Source organism: Zootoca vivipara, chromosome 16 (genome assembly GCF_965207765.1).
Source record: "Zootoca vivipara chromosome 16, rZooViv2.hap1.1, whole genome shotgun sequence".
NCBI classification, from domain to species: domain Eukaryota; kingdom Metazoa; phylum Chordata; class Lepidosauria; order Squamata; family Lacertidae; genus Zootoca; species Zootoca vivipara.
This window is the reverse complement of record NC_142599.1, coordinates 15,210,208-15,228,543: the sequence shown is the minus strand read 5'-3', so window position 1 is coordinate 15,228,543 and position 18,336 is coordinate 15,210,208. Positions and strand designations below refer to the sequence as shown.

Here is an 18,336-nt window from a genome sequence, read left to right as displayed (position 1 = left end):
TCACCCTACACTTGAGTAACATGAGAAGCTGCCTTTGGTCCACCTGGTTCACTATCGCCTTGCCTGGAGATACCGCCAAGGGCTTCTGCATGCTCCTCTGCCAGAGCTCCTAGGAATTTGCCCTCCTACCTGCCAAAATGCCCTCTGTTCTCAGAGAGGCTTTCCTGCCTGCTTGTGCCCACGCATATTTTCATACTGTACTTCTCTGTTCTATCCAAGCCACCTTCTCCAAGATCCCCAAAGGCTTCATTGGGCATCCCTTACCTCGCCCGCAGACCTGCCCTCCTCCAACGCTGGTGCTGGTCACAGGCTCCAGCTCCACTTGCCAGGGCATCAGATTGGACGAGGGGGCCACCGTCGCCATCTTCATCTGCTGGCAGAGGTGGGATTCTTGCTGCTGCAAGCCTGCTCCTTCCAGAGGCCGGTCTAGCTTGCCTTCTTCTTCCTCCTCCTCCTCCTCTGCATAAACAAGATAAGCAAAGATGACTTGAGAGATATCCCTCTCTCCGCTACCAACCATAGAAATGAGAACTATGGAGAATGCCACAATGTTCATGCCATATGGGGCTTCATTGTGAGGACTTCATGCAGAATACTTAAAAGTGGGCATTTGCTTGACTCCGGGTGTGGTGTGCAGCAACATATGATTAACAGTGCAGCCCAACACCTGTCTACTCAAAAGGAAGTCCCACTGAGTTCAGTGAGGGTTGTATGATACAGCAAAGCCACAAGGACCTGGCTTTTCAGGCAGCTGCAAGAGACACTCTCCTGACAAAGGGCAGCCCAACGGAAAGAAGGTGGTTGGGTTGCTGGTGTGCGCTTAGAGTAGGGAACCAGACATATTTACCATATGACCACTGTCACATCCATCTTGCACTTAGCACAGTGACAATACAAAAGGGCATAGCAAAAGCATGGCTGCAGCAGCTGGTTCAGGCCAAAGGGGGCCCAGCATCCAACTAGATGCTCTAATGGGGGTGGGGGTGGGGGTGGGGAGAGAAACCCACAAGCAATTCCCAGCAACTGGCACAGCAGAGACCCAGGAAGTTTCCACATGGAGGGCAGCTTTTGCCAAGGCCCAACACGTCAATCATGTAAGACCTGGGGAGGGTGTTGAATAAGTAACAGAAGTGACTAGTGAGGCCTTCTGCACCAGAAACCTTCTGAGTTAGCCAGGTCCCCAGCAAAGGTCTGCCTACCCACAGCTTCCCAGATTGTAGGATATGTAGACAAGACATCAACAGGAGGTCCCCTTTGGCCAGGCAGATGTGAAGTCGCTAGTGGCTCCCCATCTCCCTTCTGAAAGATGCAGTGGCAGCTCTGTTGCTTAATGGCAGCTGGCTGTGGGGGGGGGGGGTTATCTTGCTAAATATTTACTGAGCCGTACTGGAATGCCTGCCACTCAGCCAGATCTGTCCGGCTTGGATTGAGTCACAGGCCCTGCCTGAATGCAGCTGCCTTCACAGTGAGACACAGGCTCTCCTTTCTGATCAATGGGGAAGAAAAGGGAAGCACATCAAGTGGGCTGGCTGGCGGCTTCCTCTGTTGCATCAAGTAACAAGGTCCTATGTCAATTGCCACTTCCTCTTCGGCAGACACTTGCTAATGGCTGTCTGTGGAGAGGTTTGGGGGCTCCCCTGTGGCTGAAGAGGATAAAGATGATATAATACACACCCTGCCCCTGTTTTTAAGCCACTTGTTCATGCTCTTAACATTCCACATTCCCTCCAATGAGAGGATACAACAGTTGCTTCTGACTTGGCTTTGGTTTGCTTCTGCTAGTCCTAAGTATCTATCAACACATATCTGCATCTGAAAGCAGAGGCAGTTGGGAGCCCAGCTCCTTAGGACTTAGGCAGGACTTGAGGTCCTCCTCACCTTGAAGGGCAGCTGGTCAGCTTCAGGTCCAGCCTTCCGACTGCCTCAGGAAGAGGAGCCACAACCCAGATTAGCTCTCCTTCCACCAAGTGGGTCCTTGGTAGCCCAACACAGGAAAGCTAAGCTGACCCTCCCAGAGCAAACTGTGCCCTTAATTTCAGTGGGGGCATGTGTAGACCGCAGTCCCAAGTCCACTCACCTCCAGCCACCATGACCCCAACTGCAATTAGCTCGTTTAGAGAGGAATCAGAGACACATGGCAGCTGCCTTCATTTCAGTGAAGAAGTGCCGTCCGGCCCTTTGTTCTCACTGCTAGGGAGATGCTGGCCCTGTGTATCCCACAACTGCCCATAGAAGAGAACTGGCCTTTCTCACAGGGAGAACTATGTGCCAGAGAAGAACTCCCTGAGATTCAGCTGGCAGAGTCTGCACAGCTGAAAGGGGAAGGGTGCTTTCTTTCATGAGGTTCTTTATAAGCAAGAGACGTCCTTTCAATGGGGCCCATGTCGTTCTCAGAAACAGACAAACTTGGCCCTCCAGCTGTTTTGGGACTACAATTCCCATAATCCCTGACCACTGGTCCTGTTAGCTAGGGATGATGGGAGTTGTAGTGCCAAAACAGCTGGCGGGCCAAGTTTGGCCATGCCTGATCTGGAGGCACAAAGGATCTCTGCACCTCCTCTAGAGTAAGAGCACTGCTCTGTGAAGTATCCAATTCAGGTAAAAACGTGCAGGCCAGAATGCGGAGTCAACCCAAGTGCTGCCTTGCCTGAAACATTTCTGGGGGGGTTGTGTGTCCCCACTCCCACTGTTGGAACCTGGGCTATGAGATGCTGGGCTCTGCTAAGACTATCTGAACACAAAACACATACTTACTCCTCCTTGGGAGATAGAGTCGAGGTCCCAGGCATCTGAATCGGCAGAGGGAATGGGGGAGGGTGCTCTAGAGGAGAGCAGAAGCTCATTTTCTGGTGTACGTCATCTTCAAATGCCTAGCACTTCAACTCAAGTACTGCTCTCGAAAAGAAAACTGAGTGCATACAAACACACAGAGCTGGCTTTTGAGATTTCAGGGATGGACCCCCAAAGCCCTTTGAGACTCAGCCTGAAGCAGCCCCCTTCGGCACAGCTGCGTGAGAGGGACAAGGCAGGCCAGGCCTTCCTTCTTCTCCCAGCTTTTACCAAAGAAGAAACAGACTGAAGAGAGAAACTCGGAGGTGTCAACAGCCCCCTCCACCTCTCCTTCCCAACCTGTTGCCAGGGAAACCCATCAGCACCCGCAGATGCTGAGAGCTGGTGCTTTGGGGTTCACGACTTTATTAGTTGGCGGTTCCTATTCTCACCAGCTCATCTTGCGCTTCACACGCAACGCCCACAAACAGGGGACATCATTTCAGCAAGCCCCTTCTCTCAAAAACAAATCCGCTGCAGGGTGGCGGAAGCAGTAGCTCTTTGCTACCTTCAGGAAGGCAAGACTTTAGCAATGGCAAAGCTCTCCCCACCCCCCAAAAGGCCCTTGGAGGCTCCATGCTTTCAGCTCTCCGCCTGAAGAACACAAGGATCCAAATGCTCTCATTTCAGCCACTCGTGGTTCCTCACAGCCTAGTGGCTACTACAAACTTGTCCGTCCCTTCTGGGGTTTTTGGTGCAGTGACTAAATTTCCAACCAAGCTCAACCATGTAAGGAGCAACCGCACCCAGAACGTGGCTCAGGCAGGCAGGGGATGTGGTTCCCTGCAATGCACCACATCAAGCGGGGGGTCTGACCTGCCCCCCCCCCAGATAATGAGAAATCCTCAACTCCCCAAACCCTGCACGGGACAATCTGCAGCTGATGTATGCAGAAGAGAATTGGGCTGGGATCCTGCACTGCCTCACTGTCCCCCCTGAAGCTGGACCCAAAACGTTCTAAATGGGTCCAGCTGCCATCTCTGCATCCTTTGAACAATAGTGCACAGACACTGGGTGGAATTCAGGTTTTAAATTTCTTCTTGCTTTTAACTTTTTATGATTTTACTGCCAGCTTTGTGTTTTTATATTGTTGCAAACCGCTGCGATCCATCTTTACAGTAAGTGTTTTTTATAAATATAAAACAAGCAAATTCTGGTGGGATTCTGTGCCAAGCCGCTTGTGACCTCACCTTCATTCTTTCCCCTGCAGTATTTCAACCCTTCCGTGCAAAGAGCCACATGGGAGCAAGGAAGGTGAGCTGTAGTTTGAGGAGCTGAGTCAAAAGCAAGAAACCACAGACGTTTCACGGACAGAATGGCGCTGGGGTGCACAGATGCTTTGGGCAACTCTATAAAGCTTCTCTAAAAATATGTAGCTCACCACAGGCCAGGCTGGAGACAACAGGGGCCTCTTCGACACACTCTGCCCCGGTTTGCTCCTGGGGCGGCAGCAGTAGCAGCACACTGGCAGAGGAGGAGGAGGAGGAAGACGAGGAGGAGGATGGGGGAGAAGCTGTCTTGGGCTTGGCCTGCAGGTCAGCTGCTGCTCTCAGGAGGGCCTCTGAAGCCAAGGAGTAGGCAGTCCCAGCGGGAGGCGTCAGAGAGGCGGGGGCAGCTGGGAAGCAAATCTCTTTGCTGTCCTTCGGCTGCTTTGGAGTGGTCGGTGCTTCTCCGGCAGCCTGGAGGAGGAGACAAGCAAAGGCCGTAAGGAAGGAGCCAGCTCAGGGCAAGAGGAAATACCTTCTCCACCCAGGAGCTCCAAATACCAAGAGGCTCTGGGGAAAGAGGCATCAATAGGGTCAAGGAATTAAAAATGAACTGTATCCTGATTTTATAGTTTTACTGGTTTTTAGCTGTATTGTATTGAGTTAGTTTTACACCACAGAGAGACAACTCTAATTAAGTGGCATATAAACTGATATATTTTTTTCAATAAAGAAGCAAAAATTTCAAAAGGATATATTGCCTAGGAGCCGAACATCAGCATCGCTTCTACAACGCTAAGCAGATTAACCAAGAAAAAAAGTCACACACAAACTTTTCTCACACATTCTCTTCCCAACCCGCCCACAAGCCCTAAGGTAAAAAACTGGTCAATACTGCTAAAACTGGATTAGTCAAAGTTCCCAAGGTCAAAACAAAATGGATTATATTTTTCTTCAAAAGAGATACTTTGTTTTTTTGGGGGGGGGAATGGTATTTGATACACAGGGCCGTCTTAAGCTCATTGGGTGCCCTGGTGCAGGGATCCCTCGGGCGCCCGCCCACTCTTAAAAAAAAAACCCAAAAAACCCGGGGAATGGCCCACCATCGCCTCTACGCTACGTTTCATTGGTAGAGCTGCTGCCATGTGGCGTCACCTCTACCAATGAAACGCAGTGCCGGGGTGAGGGATGACCCCAGCACTGCAGAGCGGAACAGGGTCCTAGTGCCCCTGCTCCGCTCGTTTACCTCTCTCCCCCGAGCGGCGCGGCTGGCGGGCATCCAGAGGAGGGAAAGGGAGGCCGCCGCGCAGCTCCCCCACTTGCTGGGGCGCCCCTCAGCGCCCTGGCGTCCTGCGCCACTAGGGCCAATGGGTGAGTCGCCCCTGTTGATACACCTCAGAAACAGAAGAAGAAGAGAAGGGCAGCTGGCTGAGGCAGGAGACATGGACTGCTGGTCCACATCTGGGTCAGTGAACTGGTGGCGGGAGGTTCCAAGTGCCCCCCTTGCTGAAATGGGTCTGGAGGGCCAACTCTCCGCGGAGGGGTGGCACGGCCTCTCCTTCCAGCTGATGCCCAGAGACTCTTCCCTGGCCCAAGCTGCTTTCCTTCCCATCCCACCCCATGCAGATAAAAACGCCCCTCTTCTAGACAAGAATAGAAATGAAGCAAAACGCAAGAGGAGGAGAAATGTCGGCTACCTACAGCTCCTTCAAGCATGCTAAGAACATGCAGCCTCAGCTCCGAGGGAGTCTCTCAGAAAGGCAAATCCCAGGGAGGAAAGACAAGGTCTGCAATTAGCAGAGGAGCCCTCCTCCCTCCCACCCGCTGCTAACGGGCATCTCCTAAGGCACAAGCGCATTGCAGGGAGTGGGGGTCAGAGACTGCAAAGCTGGAGCAGAGGCAAGCAAGGCTGCATGAGGCGGCATTATGGGACACTGGCAGTCAAAACCTCAGTTCCTCCCCCCCTGCATCTGCACGAACTCAAACACCTTCCTGTTTGCTTATATATTTAAATTACCATTTGAACACCTAACAAGCCAACTTACGGTACAATGACAAGGACAGAGGTTGGGAGGAATATGGAGGAGGCATCCCTCTGTGGCCCCAACTCACAAAGGCCACCGTGGAGGAAGCCCCATCCGTACTGCCCCCACAGTAATGGCTGCTGCTGGTGGTCCAGAGAGGGGAGCCTCAGGCACCGATCCCGATGCTCACACTGGGGTAAAGGGACCTTTGGAGAAGGCGGAGGTCAGTGGGACTTGCTCCCAGGCAAGGGGGAAGAGGGGATTTCAGTCCAAGCGCTGTTTCCCTCTCCCCCCTTGGTGACATCGTTACTACGGGGTGGTTCACAGAATAAAACGCAAGATAAAAACACAAGTAAAATAATCAAAACAAAACAACAAACCCCTCTTCCCACAGACCCATTTAAAAGGCTGTAGAATATTAATCAGCCAAAGGCCTGGTTGAAGAGGAACATTTTTGCCTGGCACCTAAAATATATATAATGAAGGTGCCAGCAAAACCTCCCTGGGGAGGGCATTCCACAAATGGGGAGCCATTATTTTTGTGTTGACACCCTCTGGACCTTAAGTGAAGGAGGCACACGAAGAAGGGCATTAAAGAGGTTTCACCTCAGGAAGGGAGGAAGCAGACCCTGACCCATCTAACTTGGTGTCATCTCTACACTAACTGGCAGGAATGGCTCACCAAGGTTTCAGGCAGGGCATCTTTGCCAGGCCTAGCCAGAGATGCTGCTGGGGGTCTGAGTGGAGACCTTCTGCATGCAGATAGGGCTGGTTGCCACCAGCTGCCTTCAGGGCTGTCAGAACCCACAAAGCCCAGCAGCACCAACAAGCCTGAAATGAGCTACTGGGACATCTTTAGGTGGGGAGCCTAACGAATTGCATTAACATAACAAGAAGCATCCCCAGTCGGTGGGGCTGCAGGGAGGAGTGTTTTCCCCTCGAGAGAATCACCAGCTTGCTTGTCCAGGAACATAAATGGCTTGTGAAAGGACGAGGGGTTTAGATAATCAAGCCACTTCGCTTTAGCGGGCTGCTTCACACACTGACTGCTAACTTCCTCGATGCACGCTAGCAATTAACAACTGCATTGGTGTTATTTTTCAAACACGGCAGCCTCAAGAGGCACAGAGAACAAGGGGGCTAATTAGTGGGTTTTGCTGGAACATTTGTACTTCAGGGCCTTTTGATTTTCTAATCAAGGAGATGGTATTCCACACAGATGAAACAATTAAAGAAAAACAAAAGGCACCATGGAGGAAAGTTGTTTGTAAGGCCCCGAGAATTTATGCTGAACACCATCCCCGTCTCCCAGCTTTAGACAGAAGATGGAAAGGCAAAATCTCCCCAAGTCAGGAGCTTGTCTGAAGCCTCCTTCTAAGGAGCAAGTCAGAGCTGAGAATAAGCAAAACAAAAGTGAAGAAAAACATCTCAACAAGCCTCACTAAACTTTACTGTTTACTAAGCAAGTAGCGAAACTAAAAACAAAACTACAATATTCAATATGCAATGATTTTAACACATTTCATGGAATGAGTATGCTTATTTCAAGACAAGAGAATGAGAATCTAGCCATGTGCCAAATGAGAAGAATCCCAGTGGCCAGATGAATTCAGCCTGGTGGACTTTGGGTTACTAAGGGTTGTTACGAAGTTAGAAGGGGGTCATCTTAGCGGCCACCCCCTGATCCAGGCAGGGATTGTCCCGCTGCAACATCCCAGCATAGCTGCCAAGTTCTCCCCTTTTTTTAAGGGAAATTCCCTTATGCTGAATAGGCTTCCTCGCGAGAAAAGGGAAAACTTGGCAGCTATGCATCCCAGATGGGTGACCAAACAAGCTTTGACTGAAACAGATTTCGCCAGGCTATTAACATGAACAAAATAGTGCATTTCAAATACCTGTATACAAATCTTACTTGCAATACACATCACTATCATGAAAAATCCTCCACATCAATTCCAGACGGATGCATATTTTATACAGTAATTACAATTTCCAACTGCAAGGTCAAGGTTTTTCAAACTGCAACATCAAGTTTATCAAGAGAAAGATATGGCAACTTATGATGCATTATTTATACCCCCCTCTTCCTGTGTAAAAACATTACTAATTCCATAAAACAACACACACACACAGACACACACACACACCCCTTTCCCACTTTACCCTATGAGGCAGTTTAGGCAGAGATCTTCCATTGAAAGCTTCATGGCTGAGAGGAGATTTGAACCCTGCTCTCTCAGGTGGTAAGTCCACACTCCAATCCCTACAGTAAGCTGGCTCTCTAAATTTAATCATTCACTGTCTTGAAAATATTATATTCATTTTCTGTAAATTGTGCGTTGAAATAATTGCATTTTAAATTTCTATAATTTAATTATGCAGGGTGGGATTTGTTTCAGGGTAAACGTGTAGAGAATTGTACGGTTAGTTTGGTTTTAAAACACTTGATGAGATGCTTACACACGACAGTAAATTCAAGAAAAGCATTCTGCAGAGCTTTGTATTCCAGGCCTCTTTGGGGAGCGGCGATTTGCCTCAGTTGCTCTTCTGGCAAGTCAGAACTGGACACATGAAGAGAGGGACATAGGCAGCTGGGTGGGGGTCAGGAGGGAAGGTGGTTGTGATCCCAGGCAGCATTTTGAAGGCAGCCTGGCAGAGCAAGGCTTGGGTTTAGCAAGGCAGCCCAACGGGCAATTCCAGACACTATCAGGCCACTCACTGATCATAGATAGAGATTGGGGCGGGGGGAGTGCGCCTTTAGTGCTATAAGAAACAGCAATTAAAGGGGCAACAAACCATGTTAATAAAAGCAGCTAGTGGAAGACAGAAGAGGGATGGTGGGGCCCTGACTAACTCCAACTTCAAGAGATGAGGCTGCTGAAGAGGCCAGAAACCACCTTGGCTGTGAGTCCTGGAAGACCTGCTCCCTGCCTTGCAGGCCTTTTCTACCTGACCTGGGAGGGCAGGGCCTGGACTGACTCCAGCTACAAAAGCTGAGGCTGCTGAACAGGCCGGGGTGTTGTTTTTAGGGGTGTTTGTTGGATTGGGGGTTGTTGCCATTACTGGTATTTTCTGTTTATTTTAGACCTTATTACAATTTATGTGGAAATGTCTGGTTTGGTTGTGTACTTTTTGGTGTTTTATTTATGGTTTACAACTGCTTTTGTTATGCATGTAAGTCGTAATTATGTATTTTTTTTCATGTTGTAAGCCACCCTGAGCATGGTTTGAACTATGGAGAGGCGAAATACAAATAATAATAATAATAATAATAATAATAATAATAATAATAATAATGCTATATGTATCATGAAAAGGAGAGCAAACAGCCACAAAGCTGGAGGGGGACCTTCTGCTTCCTTCTCTCGCAAGCCTGAGGATGCCACACACCTGGTGGTGCTCTAGAGCCTGGCAAGCTCGGAACTTACCTGCTTCTGTGCAGAGGCCCCCACATGCACCTGGCAGAACTTGACAGCTTGTTCCAAGGCTGCTTCTTCATCCACCTGCATAAAAAAACCCACACCATGAGCAGAAGCAAGTCCACAAATGCCCACAGGAAAGGCAGCCTCTGGAGCCAAAAGGCAACAAATCCTCACTTGAAATTTGCTACAATGCAACTTGCAATCGAAGTCTTGGCAAGTGGATTCATTTTGCAAAATTTCAATCGGACTTCGTGTTGTGCCCCTCCTGGGCGGCTGCTTTAATGACCCCCATTGGCATGACCAGGGGACAAAGTCAAGGAGTGGAGCTACAGGCCCAGCCCCCTGGCAGAGGTGCCGCTGCCACAGACTGGGATGGTGTGAGCGGAACAGACGGGTGAGGCCTAGGATAGTTCTGAATGGACCTGCACCACCCACACTTCCCTGCTGGCCTGCCCTGCCTCTGCATCATTGCAAGAGACAGTCATGCTGCTGCTGCTGTTGTTGCTAAGAGGTTTTTTCTGCACTACTGTCCCTCTCTGATAAAAAAATTATACTGGAAAATAAATGGGCAATGTGGAAACTGACCAGAGCTCCAACTGGCGCAGTGCTGATCCTGCCCCATGGGGTTTTGCATAAAGAGACAGGTCAGGCCAGGAAGAGGGTGTTGCCAGAGTTCCCTGGATTTTCTAAGAACAAGACCATTGGGGACTGATCACCACCCATGAAGTCCTCAGAAGCCAAGGAGCTTCTCCCGAGAGCCCACACCAAGCCTCCACAGTGACAGCCACCAGCATTCTTCCTTGGTCACCGTGGAACAAATAAGACAACACAAACAATAATACAAGATCCCACCAGCTTCTGCCCAACATGACAGCCAAGGCACATTGCAACCCTGCTGCTTACCTGCTTAATGAGCATGTATGTCTCAGACATGATCTTCTCGATCTTGGCCAGGTCGTAAGTCATGACCTTCTGACCCTGCTGCCACACACGATAAGCGTCCAGGAGGAGGGTCTTCCCTGACTCTGTGTCATCGATCAGTTTCCTTTTCCGGCTTGGCCTCTGGCTGACCTCCTCCATCGGAGCTGCCTGGACGCGGACTTTGGCCGCCTCCAACTGCTGGTGCTTAGAGCTGATGCTCAGCTCCTCCAAGGACAGTTCGGCCGTCCGGCTGCTCTCTAAGCTTTTGTCCTTAGGAATCCGTCCGGGCAGCCCTCGGGCTGACTCAGGGCATCTATAGGAAGAGCCCATTTTTTCAGGATCCTCAGAATATCCTTCTGAGTCCATGAGCTCCGTTGAGCCCGGCTGGGGAGCCTCTTTTGCTTCTCCCTCAGGGGTTGCCTCCCTTGGCTCTGTTGTGTCCATGGCAGTGGGGGGCTGCTGCGCCCCCTGGGCCGCTTCTTTCATCCCATTCTCTGCACCATAAGCTGCCACCCCGCCTTCAGACAAGGCTGCCTTTTGCGGGAGGGCTTCCTGCCCTTCTTCTGCATTTGTTTTGTTAGAGACATCGGTCGTCATCCTGGACGCAAAAAAGCTGCAGCACTTCGAGTCTGGATCTTCAGAGACCTTTAAAAGATACACAGAATTTGTACCCTTGAATTAGGAGGAGACCCCCCCCCCAGAAGCATGCAGGGGTTTTAGGGCCTTACCTCGGTGAGCTCATTCAGCATATCCTCCAGCACAGTTACCGTAAGGACGAAGGCACGCTGGGCAAGGACCTGGCGGTCTGCATCCCGCAAGTACTTCCTGCAGCACAGAAGAAGAAAAAGAGGGCAGGAAGGCATTTGATTACAGGACTTGCAGATGCATTTGAAATCAAGGAGACAGCATTTGCAAATGCTCTGGATCAGGCACAGGCAAACTCAGCCCTCCAGATGTTTTGGGACTACAATTCCCATCATCCCTGACCACTGGTCCTGTTAGCTAGGGATCATGGGAGTTGTAGTCCCCAAACATCTGAAGGATGGCAGAGTTTGCCTATGCCTGCTCTGGACGCTGCTGTATTTCTCTGTCTCTAAAAACCATCTAGAAGCAACTGCTGGTCACCACACACCCCTTTGAAAACTAAGAATCCAAAGTTCACTTGGCTCACTCTGGCCAGAGTTTCCCTTCCCACCACTGGTGTACTACTCAGGTCCCAAGCTACAACATCATTTGCTACTCAAGTTCATTCCTGACATAGCAAAGGCCTGCCCTGAAATATATTCATTTTGGGCTGGTGGAGAAGATTTCTCCCGCCTAACCATGTGAACTCCAACGTTGCTAAAATGGGTAGTTTGGCTGATGAGTATTTACGAGACTATAGCCCTTAAACCAAAAAGCTATTGTTCTGCTGTGCACGGAATTTCCAGAAGCATCTTTTAACTGCACAAACAAGCTGAGCCGCAATACAAAAAAAACCAGAAAGGGAGACAGTCTTGTCCACCCAGTTTCTGACAAACCAGCCTTCAAAAGAGGGTTAATCCTAACCAGAGCTCACCACTGTGGCTAATAATACCTTCAGAAGACCACCAGATCCCTCTGAATACCAGGTTCCTGCGAATCACAAGGGGAGATAAAGCCACTTGCACTCAGGTCCTGCTTGTGGACATCCAAGAAGTACCTGGCTGGCCACTGTTGAGACCAGGAGTAGATGGCCCCTGTGGCCCAATCCAGTTAAAGGACTCTTTGGATGTCCCCAAGATACCATTTTGTTCAAAACGCACCAAAGACTACAATGGTTTTTCCTTAACCTGAGACAAGTGTGTCTCTTTTTCTTTCATACACATACACAATAAAGAAGTTTCACTCCAGTCTAGTGAGCTTGCTCAAAGAAAACAAACTTCCTTCGACCGCTCTCACACAAAGCCAGAAGCAAAGGCCCAACAATACGTCCATTTCACGATTTTATCCAGCGGCAGCTTCAGTCTTAAGAGCCACAAATGATTATGTGCTGGCATGGACTATGTTTAAATCCTTCGGCTATGCTGAGAATCTAAGCAGGCCAGCACAAGAATGTTGCGTATCCCTCAGTAACTCACTGGGAACCACCTCTAGACCTTAGGCGGCTGTTTCCAAAGATACACCCCTCACTGTGTGGCCCCATTTTGAGGCCTGCCAAGCCCTCCAAGGCTCCTGCACCAAGAGGGGAATTGATGCAAGGAAGCAACGGGGCAGTGGCTCTTTTCCTCATCCCAGCAATATTTTTGTGACAGAGGAATAGAGAGATCTAGTGTGTGCCAGGCCTGCCTTCTCCATCATCAGAGTGTATGGCTACTAGCTGAGGATTCCCTGGAGGTACCAGCAGCGCCTAACACTCCTGGCCTTGAGCAAGGCCTTTCTTCCTCCTCCATTAACCTCCAGCAGCATTTGCATAACATTCATGCAAACACTGCCTTGGTCTTTCTCATGGCTTCCTACACAGGCTGGAAGGCCTCTCCTTAGTTACTGTCTGCACCATCATCTCTTTACCCCTTGCTTAGGTAGAGTCCCATCAGTGGACGTCCCTTGAGTTTTCACCCATACGTGGTTGTCAGGAGATCCATGTGTTACTCGTATGTAGGGCACCCACATAGGGACTCAGGAGTGGGGTCATGATGCTGCTCCCTCCCCCAGTGGTACTGAGTGTTGCAGCTGCTCATGAGGAGTTCCTTCCATATTCAACCCACAACCATTTGGGGCAAGGCTAGCCCAGGGACAGGGCAATGAGGGCAACCACATTCCTGCTTCACCATGTGAATGCCCTTGCCCGCAACAGCAAAGCCTGACTTGCTTTGCTCTTAAAAGCCTGTAGCCCTCTATTTAAAGAGGAACAATGAACATAGAAAAAGACACTCCTCCCACATTTGCTTCCATCGTCGGGCACCCACGCAAAAGCTCTCAAACAAATATTTAAATCCTTTTAGAAATCATGCTTAATATCAACGTGTTTGGCTTCTAACTGGGTTTGTTGACATCCGCTGGGAGTCACCAGGGCTTCTTAGCTACGCCTGTCCTGAACTCCAGAACGCCTTCCTGTTGCAACAGCACACAAAAAGGCTGCTTGTCTTTTCCATGCACCAACTCAGGAAATCTACTCAAATCCACACACAGAGCATCGCCAGATCTGCTTCACTTGCACAGAGATGAAAACCGAAGTGATGATGATTCCATTTCCCCTCACTTGCAGCTGCTGACAGCCCCAGATTAGACCCTGATCCACTGCTAAATGAGCATGCCAGCCAGTCTCCAGAGGGCCAAAGACAGTGAAGAACATCTCAAACAAGACACTGAAGGGGCACACAGAAGGCTTTGTACTCTCAAGATTTCCTGGGCAATGGACTGGCTGGAATTGGCTGTATCAGCTACTTGGCACTGAATGAGGCCCACAATTAGAGATGCATTGCCTAGCACCACGAAAAAGGGAGTAACCAAGCAACTTATTCTTATTGCATAACAATCAAGTTGATCCCTACTAGGGCCACTATCAATTCTCCCAGATAACTTATTATTTTAAGCTTAAATAATGAATCTCCATCACCAGAGGAAATCCAGGGGCATCCAGGTTAAGAAAGACTTTGACTTTCTGTTTCCTTTTTGCCAAACAACACTGTAAAATTAAGCTCCTAATTTGTTAAAAGTTAGTGGTTGAGCAATTCTTCAGTCAGAAATTATGCAGGGATGAAGCGCCTCAGTCATGGCGCTCCCTCTGTGACAGGCAGGTAGCGAAAGCTCCTCTTTTTGCCAAAGAGGTCTTCTTAGCTAAGGGGAATCCTCAGACGCTAATCAGCTGAACAGCAGGGTGTTGCTGTTGCTAACATACAAGTGCAAATGAAGGTGCAGCTGTGATTAGATGTGACAGTCAATGCTGGGAACTTCAATAACCTCAACAATTCACTTGTCACCAAACCAGGTGGCTCTCCAATAGGCAGAGAAAGGGAGGGAGGAGGAAAAGGTATGGAGGTTTCAATTCTCCAGGGTACCCCTGCCGTTTGTCCCCCAGAAGGGGCCTACAATCCTATTGAGAGTATTGTATACCATCCCAACCAAGGAAGAGTGGCAAGCAAAGTTCATGGAATAGGCAGAAATGGCAAAATGTATGGGAACAATAAAGAAATCAAGAAGAAAGTGTTTTTATTAAAGAATGGGGATGTTATGTAGATTATTTAAAGAATCCTTGTAAACAACTAAATACATTAGCAGGATTAATATAAAATCAAGCCGTTAAAATGTGATCTTGGGGAGAAAGTAAATAGAATTTTTAAAAAAAGATGTTAAGGGAGACGTGCAGTTTAATTAAATGAATTCACTATGTAACCAGAGGAGGAGTGGAGGGAAGTCAAAATGAGGGGTACAAATGTAAAGGAGGACTATTGTTGTTAAATTGAAAACTGAAAATAATTTTTAATTGAGTATTGGATAGAGGAGGACTGCCATGCAGCAGCATTCCATACAGGGTGGGTGGGCGGGGTCACAAAGCAGCCCTCCATGATGGAGGCTCTGCATGAGCAAAGGCTCTAAAGAGAAACTTGGCCATTTGACAGCCATGGAGGCAAAAGGACAGCCTAGAGCAGGGCAAAAACTTAGCCCGTTTCTGCCTACCACCGGAAAGGGAGGAACTGGCAAGGTCCACACCAAACAACTGAGCGAACAGTATGCCTCTCACATTGGGCCCTATGACTGCCGCTCTGAAATTCTTTGCAATCAAGCGGCATTTTCAATTTATGAAGAACAAAAACAAGGGTTAGAGGACTTGCTTGCTTGTTTAAAAAAATGAAAGCTGGGAATTTGGGGATTCTGGCTTATCTGGTGCGGGAGGTATGGAACTGATGAACTGTTTTTCCTGCCCGCCCCCCTTTTCCCCTATACCATAGCACTGCCCTACCACGCTGGCCCCCCGAACCACTTTCCACCCAAAGAACTACCATAGCAGCAGCCAGCAGCCAGCAGCAATGTGGGTGGAAGGTTTCTTCCTTTTAGAAATGCATTGTTTCGTAAAATTATTAGCACAATGAATGCACACAATACATGCCAAACTGGGCTAGTGGAAGAGATAGGATATCAGTCAAATCTAACATAAAGCGGTTATTAACTTTTTCCAAGGAAACAGATATAATTATGAGCACAGCTGTTAACCCACGCTAAATTTAGTATGCTGGCACTCTTCAGAGCCTTCATGTGTTTTTATTGAAATCTAATCAATTTTCAAGCAGTCCAGAAAACACTGATTCTGCAGCAAAGCTTGAATTGAATATGCTTGAATGTAACGTTTAAACCACACTTCGTTGATTCCACCCCCTCCCCCTGCTTTTGGCCACTGGAAAAGCCTTTCAGGTATTTGTACAAAACATAAAATTAAAACGCAATAGCGCTTGGCGGGAAGGTGCTCAGCCTGCCTCTTGACTGAGGGATGCGCAGGGGATTGAGACCCTTACCATTGTGGGGAAAGGGGCCAGAGTGCAGGGGAAAGGGGCCTGCTTTGCCTGGAGAAGGTCGCAGGTTCAATCCTCATTGACATCTCCAGTCAGTGTAGGCGATATTGAGTCCATCTATCTCAGTATGAGGCAGTGTCCTTATGCTGAGAACTTTAAATGTGGTCCTGAAAGTTGCTCTATTGAAAGGAATCAGGACTGAGAGTCTTTCATTTAGCTCTGCTAAAAGACCTCAAAATCACTAAAGCCAGTAAAGGATCTACACTGTCAGTTTATGGGTGAAAGGAAAGAGATCCCCGCGATGCCATCCAATGTACAAAACGAGAAAAAGCAAAAAGGATGTAAAAATGGAACTGTTAACTGCTGTTGTAACTGTCAAAGAAATATCTGGGGGAGCCTTTCTGCTATTTTGATCTGTGACACACACATACACCACATGCTTCTCCAAAATGAGCATATTCCCACCTTAAGAGCTCAACTACTTTGAGCAGTCAAAGATGGAAGAGTGGTTTCTGAGGTGTTGGAAATGCAGTTGATGTTATTTGCTGAACTCTTGTGGTAGGAATAACTTCCAAAAGGCCTCCAAGGGTACAAAAGCCAGGAACCAGCTCCCCGCTCCTCTGTAATCTCTATTCTCCGACCCTCACCCGTATCCTCTTCCTATCTTTTTGCTCCTCTCCTTTCCTGGAAAGGAATTTTAATATCCATTTTCAACACTGAGAGCAGCTGAAGGGGACCTACAAATGACAAGAGATTTGCAGGGTATACAGTGGGGAGGAAAGTGCCCGAATTTGGCTTTTGACGAAGTGCTCTGCATTAAAGCCAAGATACAGCTTGTTCAGTCTAGACAGCGAGGCTTCAAGGCCGAGAACAAACACTTTTGCATACCAACCATTGTTATTCTCTAACTAAATATATACCGTACATGTAAGAGCTAAGAAGGGTTTGGGCCACCAGGGGGGGGGGTGTCAGCATCTTAGCATTTCAAGCCAGAAATGAGAAACCTGGGCTGTCCTCACTTTCCCTGGTCGGGGGTCCTCTGCAGCATAGATGAGACTTTCAGCAGGGTGTTGTAATCCTTGAGCTGCGACAAGACGTTGAGCAGAAGGACGATGGAGCGGTTCATGTGAGAGGCAAAGCTACCAGGGCGATCAATTTCATCCACGGGGATGCGCCAGATTCCCTGCACAGGGGAAGAAACCAGAAGGAAACCATCAATGGCAGGAAGCAGATATTGCGAGTGACAGGAGGGTTGTTTGGACCAGGGCAACACCCTCAAAGGGGGCCTCACATTTAGACATTTGTTCAATTTTTGGCATTCGGCGAGTTTCGCAACCTGTTTTTATGCACAGCTGCCCCAAATGTGGCACACGATCACAGCTAAAACAGCATTCATGAATATAGCTCACTTTATTTTTGATGCCTTGTTTTTGGGTTGCCACTTTTATTTTTATTCTATCTAGGGGGCCTCAAAGTCAGAAAGTGGCCAGGGCCTCTCTAGGTCTCTGAGAAGGCCTAGTGACAGCTTTGGAAAAAAGTTTCTTCCCCACCTGCAGTTTCAATATATGAAATGCAACTGGAATTAATTCATTCAGGATTTCCAAGCTGAAACTGAAAGGCTTCATCAGGCACAGAGAATATGTAAACAAACAAACCATGGCATTCCATTGCAGGGCAGACATTCTTGATCTTAACTTTGTTATCCAAGACATCATGCAAAGGGCAAGTATAAGGACTTTTCTAGGCTTGAACAGAGCTATTTGCAGACCTAGCAAAGCAAACTCCCCATGTAAAGGGAGGATTAAAAAACCCCAGAGAAGATGCCCATTGAGGAAGTAATGTACACAGGACTCAAAGGGCTAAAGCAGGGGTCCCCAGACTTTCTGCGCGGCGGGCCGGTGCCCGCCGCGCCGACCGCGCGGTGGGCCGGAGGGCAGGGGAGTGCGCGCGCAGCGGGCCGGAGGGCGGGGGAGTGCGCGCCCGTGCGCATGCGCACACGCACACGGGCGGGAAAAAAATCGCCAAAAATCGCTTGTGCGCATGCGTATGGGCCTCCCCCGACCCGGAAGTGCACCAGAAATGACCTCTTCCGGGTCGGGAGAGGCCCATACGCATGCGCACAAAGGATTTTCGGCGATTTTTTGCCGATTTTTTAGATCGTCGCTGCGCCGCGCGCCGTGAGAGCGGGCGGCGGCAGCGGGCGTCGTCGCGGGCCGGATTGGAAGGCCGATTGGGCCGCATCCGGCCCGGGGGCCGTAGTTTGGGGACCCCTGGGCTAAAGTAACAAACAGAAGTCCCGCAGGCCTGTTTTTGGTTAAAGGCTACACAAGTACAGTAATTCAGTTCCCAAGAGACAACTGAATTCCCAGCCTTCAAGAAATGTTTTTTAAGCAAACAAGAGTCCACAAAATGATGGAAGATTTAAAAAAGGAAGGTGAAGAGTGTGTGTTTTGTGCCATAAAGACAC

At 49.0% G+C, this 18,336-nt stretch overlaps 1 protein-coding gene across 6 annotated transcripts in view; it reads right to left on the bottom strand.

Moving 5' to 3' along the window:
* Positions 1 to 18,336, bottom strand: part of CABIN1 (calcineurin binding protein 1) — a 57,829-nt gene that overhangs the window by 2,479 nt on the left and 37,014 nt on the right. For all 6 annotated transcript variants that reach the window (XM_035099257.3, XM_035099264.3, XM_035099263.3 and 3 more), the window contains exons 30-35: positions 16,889 to 17,052; positions 11,130 to 11,226; positions 10,384 to 11,046; positions 9,487 to 9,561; positions 4,211 to 4,508; positions 265 to 459 (exon numbers count right to left, since the gene is read on the bottom strand). In XM_035099257.3, the coding sequence (XP_034955148.3) occupies positions 265 to 459; positions 4,211 to 4,508; positions 9,487 to 9,561; positions 10,384 to 11,046; positions 11,130 to 11,226; positions 16,889 to 17,052 (1,492 nt within the window). The remainder of the gene's footprint in view (positions 1 to 264; positions 460 to 4,210; positions 4,509 to 9,486; positions 9,562 to 10,383; positions 11,047 to 11,129; positions 11,227 to 16,888; positions 17,053 to 18,336) is intronic.